The sequence below is a fragment of the Chrysochloris asiatica genome, unplaced genomic scaffold (genome assembly GCF_000296735.1).
Source record: "Chrysochloris asiatica unplaced genomic scaffold, ChrAsi1.0 scaffold00439, whole genome shotgun sequence".
In the NCBI taxonomy this organism is placed as follows: Eukaryota; Metazoa; Chordata; class Mammalia; order Afrosoricida; family Chrysochloridae; genus Chrysochloris; species Chrysochloris asiatica.
In genome coordinates, this window is record NW_006408957.1 from 1,190,689 (window position 1) to 1,200,106 (window position 9,418).

Sequence of the window (9,418 nt, forward strand, 5' to 3'; positions counted from 1 at the left end):
TTCATGACTGATCTGGATATGTTCTTTTTGACGATGAATGCAACACCATTCCTTTTCAATTTGTCATTCCCTGCATAGTAAACCATGTGGTTGTGTGATTCTAACTGGCCAATACCAGTACATTTCAGCTCACTAAAGCCTAAGATATCAATGTTTATGCATTCCATTTCATTTTTGACAACATCCAATTTTCCCAGATCCATACTTCGTACATTCCATGTTCTGATTTTCAATGGATGACAGCTGTTTCTCTTTATTTTCAGTTGTGTCCCATCTGCAAATGAAGGTACCATGGGCTTTTCTCCCATGAGCTTTACTCCATTCTCATCATCTCAGTCAACTCTACTTTGAGGAGGCATCTCTTCCCCAGTCGCATTTTGAGTGCCTTCAAACCTGTGAGGCTCATTTTACGGCACTATATCTGATAGTGTTTCTCTGCTATTTATAAGGTTTTCAGTGACTAAATATTCTGAAGTAGTTTGTCACTCTTTCTTCCTAGTCTGTCTTTGTCTGGAAGCTCATCTGAAACCTGTCCACCACGGGTGACCCTGCTAGTATTTTAAATACCGGTGGCATAACTTTCAGAATCACAACTGTGTATAGTCTATGCTAATGTGTAAACATATGAAGCTGTTCTGTACTTTGATGCCCATTTCCTCCATTGGTGATTATGAAGCAGTTGCTTTATAGTAGGCTTTAGTAGGTAGTGAAATAAAAATTATTTTTACACTAGGGTAAATGGGAGGTTACAAAAACATAAACCCTTTCTATAGTCTGTACGTTTGCTATTATCCAGCCCCAAACCCAATTCCTAAGAGACTAAACTATCATCGTCATATTACAGATATGAGTAATTTTTTCCTACACTGCAGCATATAGGAATATTTCTTGATATAATTGGCTTGACCTTAAGAGTACAATTTAGAGTCTTTCAAAGGCTTCCGATATCTTTTTCTCTTTCAAGGGGAAGCTGAAATGTTACTTTGTCCTGTTTGAGTTCTAGATTACAAATACATATAAATGAAAAACCTCAAATTAAAAACAAAACCAGGGCAAAGAGGACATTTTTCTTTTCTTCAAGTATCTGTTGGCCTCTTGCTAACATTTACTGAAAATGTGGTGCAGCTGGTTATACACTCTGTGAAGACTCATCAGAAAACAGTACAGAAATTAAGGTTAGCAACCTGACTCCAGGGTACCAAGGGAAACAGCATGAATGCTAGAAAACCAACCTTCTGGGCTTTCTGCTGAACTACTTTATGGTTTACAATCAAAACGGTCTTGCTTGATATACCATAGGATAAAAGCAAAATATTCAGGACGGGGAAATGGTCCCTTCATATTCAGTTTTGGATTCAAGAGGTAACTATCAATTTCTCCTTCAAATCAATAGAAAGAACGTTAGTGTCGATGATGCCTTCAAAATTTTTTTTTTTTTTTTTTTTAAATCGCATGCTTTCTGCATCCTGGAGTGAACCTGCTCACTCAAGTTTTCTTTGGACTCTATCCAACTTCCAAATACTCTGAATAGTTTATAGAGTTAAAGAGATCGAGCAGAGAGGATGTAGGGGTAAAGACAAAAAAATTGCCAACATATGGCAGTATTATTCCTTCATTATTATAATGTTTAAATGAATAGTATTTGCCACCCTCTTGACATGACATGTAATTATTTGCTTCTTAAATTCTTCTTAAAAGGAAAAGTTCCATATTTTTAAGAGCAATCCCTGAATAACAGTGCCCTGTTCGGTGTTCACTGAGAGTGCCTTCTGAATTCACAGGTTGTTCCAGTCATCAGAAAGCTAAAGACATTTTGACCATTTTTTCTTTTATTTTTGCCAAATTCAAATCTATGACAAGATGAGGACTATGATGGAAAATGAAAGGCTATGTTCAGGCTGAAGGTAATATCTGATGCAACACAAAAACCAGTGGGTACATTGAGACCAATGCGGGATCATTCATATTAACAGCAGGTCTAGCTTTGGGTTAGCATTCTAATTTTCACCTGTAACATTCTGATCCTTTTGAGATCAGATTGGGAGCTAGTATGGTCAGAACTTTTCAGGTGGCAAACATAATACCATTCCAAGAAACAGCTGTCCCTTTCTTGGGATGGTTCTAAGCTGTTGTTGTTCAACGTGCAGGCTTTGGTGAGGGAGACATAGGTTTCGGTGTTACGGAAGAGATAAGAGGAACTAGCAGTTTCCCTGTGTTTCTAATGCCTTGCCTTTGCCCCCACTCGCCTAAAAATGAGGATTCAGTAGTGTATGGGTATATCGATAATAAACAAGGCCTAACAAAGCCGTGCCTTCGATAGTTTAACACAGGTTCTTGTCCACACTGTCCTTTAGCATCTGCCTACCAGTGGAACCTTTTAAGGAAGAAGTGGGCCCAAGCTGAGCTCCACACGCTGAGTGAGCCCTGGTCACTTTCTTTGGTGGGGCAGATGGGTGCTGCCAGGTTTTTGAAATCATGTTTCATTTGTCATCTTAAAGCACATGGTCACTTTTCCCTCCTCACGTTGTGGGGTAACTTTGATGAAAATTCCCACTTTGTTGGCTTTTCTGAAGGCTATAATGTCAGGGGTTCAGCCAGCTCATCGTATTCGGCTGCTGCATCCTTGCCGCCTAAAAGGAGCTCTTTGGGAGGCACCAGCACTTTAGCGGGGCTATTGATAGTCTCAGGGTCTCACTCATGCACTCCAGCAACGTCACGTGGGTGAGGGTCGCCACTGGATTTGTTAGAGTCAGGAGCCCATGGCTCTCCTTCATGTAGCCAAGGTTGGGAATGGACACGATCCTCACTTCTGGGATATAGTTGCCAGCAACCAGTTGGATTTTGAATTTGATGTTGGATTAAATTCTGGCTTAATTAAATATGTTCACATTTTCGGCAGTGTTTGTTGTTGTTACGTGCTGTTGAGTCGGTTCCGACCCATAGCGACCCTGTACAGGGTTTCCGAGGCTGTAAATCTTTATGGAAGCAGATGTCCTCATCTTTCTCCCGCGGAGAGCTGGTAGTTTCCAACTGCTGACCTTAAGGTTTGCAGCCCGATTCCTAATCACTACGCTGACCGTTTTGTCAGAAGATGCTTGTGACGAGGATACAGCTGTGAAGCACAGCTAGGTAGGAAGTCTGCCTGTAGGAGGCGCTGTTGAAGGGTAGTGACCTCTGTCAAATTCACTGGCCTTGTGTAACAGTCTTCGGGTAGAGGTTCCACTCCCATCTAGAGCCTGAGCTGGCTCAATCTCGATGTCTTTCTGGGTCCTCTCCCTCTTTAAGGGAAAGTCCAGCAAGGGTACTGATGTCGCTGAAGTCTCGGTCCAAGACCGTATTTGTCCGAAAAAGCCAGAGGCATGTAGTTTCGACGTAGTGCCAGTTTCTTGTGATCTCGTTCAACTTTCCCTTTCTGAGCAAGCTGCTGGTAATATTTAATCAGTTTGTTCATCCTTTGTGTGTGAGGATTTTCAGTTTCCTGCCAACCGCCACTAGCCACAGATTTGTCGGTCATGCCCACATCTCTAGACGTCCACCGACAAACTCCACAGGCCAGTAGCAGGCTTTCTTCGTTGTGGTCTTGGCCGGGTCATCTGGGAGCTGTACGGAGATGGCTTGTTGCTCAGGCGGAGAGGATATGCCTGCAGCCAGGGCAGTCAGCGCAGTTGGTGCTTTTATTCTTTTTCAGATTGGCTTCAGCTGAGGGCATATTTTCTAAGCAACTAGGACAATAATGAGAATCCATAGCGTAGTGGTTACGAATTGGGCTGCGAACCGCAAGGTCAGCAGTTCGAAACTACCAGCTGTTACGTGGGAGAAAGATGAGGCTTTCTTCTCCTGTAAAGATTTACAGCCTCGGAAACCCTGTACAGGGCCAGCTATGAGCTGGAATAGACTCGACGGCACTTAACAATAACAACAACATCTCATGAGACACACATTCCAGCGATGGCAACTCTGCACAAAAGCTGCGAGAACGGGGCCGAACTTTCTTTTCTCCCTGGACTAGGTGGAGAGCCCTGTCGGATTGCAGCCAGGACGCCATCTTGAAGAAGGAGGAGTCAGCGGAACTCCCCGGTCCGGCTTCTTTTGATGCTCTGCATCATTCAGTGTTTCGCCCAAAGACTCCTTCAGTATTCTAAGTGGAGGCTTGGATTTTCCCTCAGTTCTTGAGAAATGCTGAGTGTGTTCTTCCCTTTTGGTTTTCTACCTCCAGATCTTGGCACATTTCACTATAATATTTGACTCTGTTACTCTTTGACATTTTCGGTTCTGCTCTTTTACTTCCTCATTTCTTCCATTTGATTTAGTATCTCTACACCGGAGAGCAAATTTCACCGAACAACAATAAAGCCATTAAGGAAGACCACTCATAAAATTCTTTTTTTTTTTTTTTTAAATTTTTTACTTCCTTGTGAGATAATTTACAGATTGGGCTGGTTTGCCTAGTGCCCTAGGCATAACTTGAAAGGACAAAGCTTCTGCTGGGCTAAAGGCTAATGCCAGCCCTGGGAGGAGTCTCAATTAGGGTCCCAAAGGACCACTATTGCTCAACATCCCAGAACAAGTTCCGTCTGCTCCTACCAGAGGCCTTAGAGGTGGAATCCATCTTGAAGAAATGCCGCACATGGCCCCTCCTAAACTATTCATTTCCCAGAAATCCCTGCCTATCTCTATCAATAAACGGGATCTTTTTCCTGCCCCCAAACCTTTTAAACCTCAGCTAAGCCTTTTTTTTTTTCTTTTTTTCCTGTGGAGACTGGGTTAAGCGCTGTGTTAATTCCTGTTTCCACGTGCAAACCTCTTTCCTAGAATAACCTTTTGCTCCTATGGAAACCCTGCCTCACCTGACTTTTCTTAATAGAACGCAAGGTCCCTCTCTTGAGGGGCAGAGATGCGCTTGGCACTCCCAGTTACAGATCCACAATCAGTATTCATATGAGGAATCAGACTTCAAGAAAACAAATGTTGTATTCAATCAGTTGCACAAGATCTCTTAAGCTTTCAAGAGCAAAGAAGTAAGTGTGCCGGCCGGACCCTAGCCATGGTGTTTTTCAATAGCCTCATATGCATGTTGGACAATGGATAAGCAAGACCTTAGGAGAATCAATGCAGTTAAGTTATGGTGGTTGAGTATTGAAAGTACCATGGACTGCCGGAAGAGCAAACAATTTTGTGTTGGAAGAAGTAAAGCCAGATTCTTCTCTCATAATTCATACATATTGAGGGGCCAGTGCCTAGAGAAGGACATCATGCTTGGTAAAGTGGAGGGTCACTGACAAAGAGGAAGACCCCCTCTCCCCCCACCAAGGAGATGGATTGGCATTAGTGGCAGCAGCGATGAGCTCAAATGTTAACAATTGGGAAGATGGCATCCAAGAAAGTCCCCGTCACCCTCCGTCCCTTCTGCTGACTTTATTGTTCCTTCGCACATCATGACACAGACACTTGCTGAGTGCGCAGGTGCACACAGGCTAACTCGCCCGGGGACACAGCAGGGCGACACCGCCCCGTCGCAGGGGTCTTCACAGCTCGGGCTCCTCCTTCCGCACTTCACAACAGGCACGGCCGGAGTGCTCTTAGTGGTTAGAGCCTGGCGCGCCTTTAGTTTGAATAACTGCGTGAAATGGCTGTCGGAAACCGCGATTTTGGCCTTAAAAATATTAATCAACCAAGCCGTCTCAAGAACGCACGGCCATTGCTTCACAGGCGCTGGCGATACGAGTTTACAATCACTTCCTCTAGCACGGAACCCTCTCTCCATACCTGCCGCTCTCGGCAACCGGAAGTCCAGGGAGTCTACGGCGGAAGGGGCGGGGCCAATGCGGGGGCGGGGGGACCGGAAGTTCTTTCCAGCGCCCGAGCACCACGTCAGTGGAGGCGGCCGTGATGGCAGCTGAATTGGGGAGCTAGACTCGAACCGGAACTGAGTACGATGGCGGATTGGACTCGAGGTGAGCGCCGGGAAACGCGGCTAGAACTAAGGTGACACCGCGGGAAGAGCCCTGGCGGGGCGGACAGAGCTGATGCAGCGTCCTTCCCAGGACTCAGCGGGCGCTGACATTCCGCCTCCCCGTCCCGGACTTGAGGGACCCCCACCTCCTCTGCTCCTTGGAGCCACAAGGCGGTTGCCCTGGAGGCTGGTCTGGGTGAGGGCCCCGGGAGTGCACGGACTTGGGCCTAGGGGAGCCTCGCTGTTTTCATCTGCAAAGCGGTTCCGGATACCTTTCCCACTGGGTTGGGAGTAATGCCCACGACGCCTGGCGCGGTTGTTCCCTTCTCCAGGGGTCTGTACGTGTGGTCCTGGGGAGCGCGCCGTGGGTGAGAGATTGACTGGAATTCCACATTGCCTGGCCCAGCGGTGAATGGGCAGAGCCAGCCCTGCCCTTGTGATCCCAGTCATCTGTCACATGTTCTAGACTCAGTTCACAGCCGTCCCCAGTGAAGTGTCACTGGGCCCTCCAGGATCCTAGTACCCCTGGTCCAGATGTAGGTCCCCGCAGAGCCCGTCAGAAAGTGCTCATTGGATGAGCCATCAGGACACGCACTATGGGGTGCATCATGCATCCTACCTGAAAGCGAACATCCCCACCCCAGAACCTAGTCCCACACCTGCTTAGAAGGTTAGGACCCTACCTGCCAAGCAGGTCACAGGTGTAGGGACCCAGGCCTTCTGAGACCTTTGGCTGGGCCTGTACACAGGGCTGGCTCCCTGATGTCCGCGGTTGGACATCCATGGGTGCTGCAGCCCCACCTTCCTCTCTGCAGGTCAGAGCCCAGGGGCCGTGGAGGAGATTCTGGATCTGGAAAACAAGCGGATGGCCGACCACCTGGCCTCGAAGGTCACCCGGCTCAAATCGGTCTGTGCAGTAGGGACTGGAACCTGAGGGAGGGCAGCCAGCAGGGGGATTCTGGGCACTTCCTTGCCCCATCCATGGTCAACTGCTGTGCAGATCATGGGTGACACTTGTCCTTGTTGTGACACCTATGTCGGGCAGGGAGGGTGGGGACCAGTGTGTCTGGCCCTGAGCTGACCCTGCCCTCTCTGTGCCCTGACCAGTTGGCCCTGGATATCGACAGGGACACAGAGGACCAGAACCGATACCTGGATGGCATGGTAGGGGCCTGCAGCTTTGCCCCCTGTGCTTGGCTCTGCCCTCTACCTCCCCACCTAGGTCATCTATGATCCCTGCAACTCCCTATCCTTCCCGTTACACACCCCCTGCCTAGCACCCCCTGTTCCTCACCCCAACCTGCCCTTTACCTTCTGCTGTTCCTCAAGCCCTGTCTCTGCCCCGAACTCTCCCATCACCGTCATCCCTGCCCCTGTACCCTTTCCCTGCCCCCATGTGACCGATGGTTTCTTCCAGGACTCCGAGTTCTCCAGTGTGACGGGCCTGCTCACCGGGAGTGTGAAGCGTTTCTCCACGATGGCTCGGTCTGGGCGTGACAACCGGAGGCTTCTGTGTGGCGTGGCTGTAGGCCTGCTCGTGGTCTTCTTCATCCTCTCCTACCTCCTGTCAAGGACGAGGACGTGAGGCATGGGCTCTAGAGCTTCCCCACAAGACACCCCCTGTGGTTTTGCAGCTTTGTTCTTGGGAGGCTGGGAAGCCCATCAGCTGGTCTGCCTGAGCCTTTCCCTCTGGTGCTGGAGACAGTCCCTCTCCATGTGTGATCTGAAGAGCCCAGCTAAGGTTAGGGTTAGTCCCCTCGGGGACCCATCTGTGTGCCAGCCTAGGCCCTTCTAGCCTGCCCTGACCCTGACCCTCAGGGCAAGCCGTGTGTGGCCTGAGAGCAAAGAAACTGGAACCCAACGCTCTTTGGTTTCTTTCCCAACAGTACCAAAGCTGGGCTTTCGGGAGACCAGGAAAGGACCATGTGTTTTCTAAGGCTGGGCATGTTGGGGCCCTTCCCTACGGGGCTCCTTTCTGTTGGGCGATGCCAGGCTTCTATCTGGCTAACCCTCCCCTCTGCCCCCAGCCCCATCGAGGTCTTCCTTGTTCCTACTTCCCCTGGAACCTCTGAAATATCACTGGACCCCCACCCCCAGCTTCTGAGCAGACCACCGTCTCTGCCCTTCTCAGTATCACTCTGTTGGGCCAGACTTGGTCACCACATGGCTCCCACCACACAGCCAGACCCCAACTTACTTGTCTTCATACGGGGTCCAGAGGACGAGCTTCCAGCCCTTTGCTTTGCCTGTCCGTTGCCAGTCATTCTGCTTCCCATTCACCCCGTTACTCTGAGGATCATACTCAGATCCAACCAAGAAGTGGATTCTGGATCTTTGTCAGCCTGAGGACTCAGACTCCAGAGATCTTTCCACCTTTTGCTTCCGTGATCTCAGTCTCCTCCATGCCCAGCCGCCCTCACAGACTGCTTCTGCAGCTGAGTGGGCAGACTGCCTTGTACTATTTGTTTGAGGCTCCGCCTTTCCTGGTCAGCTGCAGGCCTGGGCTCTCTGTGCAGGTTCCTGGCCTCTGGCATCACAGGGTTCTATACACTGACCCCGTCCTATGTGCACAGGTGCTTTGTACTATAAATGGCTCCTCACCATCTACGTTGTCATAACAGACAAACTGTGTCCTGGGGGAGATGATTGCTCTCTGAAGAAACCCCAGGTTCTATCAAGCTGTCCTTGAGCGTGAAGAAGAAAGAGCTGTTCTCAGATGCTAGTAAATCTCGCCTCTCTGAACAGGGTCAGTAAGTGATGTCCATTGCCGACAGGGGGCTCTGAACAGGGTCAGGAAGTGATGTCCATTGCCGACAGGGGGCTTGGCATTTCCATTACGCCTTTTTATTACTGTTTCCCTAACCTATTTTCTGTACGTGCCATTTGGCACAAAGACGTCCAGTTAGTATTTAATCCCAGGAGAGAGGAACTTGGGCTTAGATGTGAGGTGACATCACACTGTGGGGCGCCTAGGCTGCTGTCGACATGTATGGTTTATTCTACAAATAATAAATGCCTCCTGACATCACCATCAGATTAGGGTCTGCTCTGCTCCATTCTAAATGGTCCTCACTAAGGGTCAGCGCACTCACATAGTTACCTGGGACCCAGCTCTCCACAGGAGCCAGCCTGTGTGGTGCTCTGCAAGCAGCATTCCGAGCTCAGCTCACTCATGCCAGGGCTGACCCTTCTTTTGTTCCTGGGACAGTGCTGGCTTGTGGGAAACGGATTCTAGCTTTCTGCTGCTGCCCTGCGCTCTAGTCCGACGGATGGAAACTGTGGACCGTTTGCATTCAGGGCACCCTCCCCGTTCTCCCAGACCTTCCAACATCACTGTGCTGCTGCTTCACAGCCTTCCATCTCGTTTGTGGTCTGGGTTTTAGTCCCTCTCTAAGTTAATTTTTTAGCGATTTCCCCTCGTATATAAGGAGCTTGTGTGGCACTGGTGGGTGCTGTAGGATCAGC

The 9,418-nt window shown here is 49.1% G+C and overlaps 1 protein-coding gene and 1 pseudogene across 1 annotated transcript; one reads left to right on the forward strand and one right to left on the reverse strand.

The window, feature by feature from the left end:
- Positions 1–2,377: 2,377 nt before the first annotated feature.
- LOC102815441 lies at positions 2,378–4,045 on the reverse strand (annotated as a pseudogene).
- A 1,890-nt stretch (positions 4,046–5,935) lies between these two features.
- Positions 5,936–7,538, forward strand: BET1L (Bet1 golgi vesicular membrane trafficking protein-like). Its single transcript, XM_006876993.1, has 4 exons — positions 5,936–5,954; positions 6,769–6,860; positions 7,061–7,117; positions 7,371–7,538. Exons 1-4 carry the CDS (start codon positions 5,936–5,938, stop codon positions 7,536–7,538), a joined length of 336 nt encoding a protein of 111 aa, XP_006877055.1.
- The last annotated feature ends 1,880 nt before the right edge of the window (positions 7,539–9,418 follow it).

Coding starts and splice junctions, on each gene's coding strand:
- BET1L (XM_006876993.1), top strand. Junction 6,861..7,060: donor AGGTCACCCGGCTCAAATCG/GTCTGTGCAGTA, acceptor TGCCCTGACCAG/TTGGCCCTGGATATCGACAG. Junction 7,118..7,370: donor ACCGATACCTGGATGGCATG/GTAGGGGCCTGC, acceptor GGTTTCTTCCAG/GACTCCGAGTTCTCCAGTGT.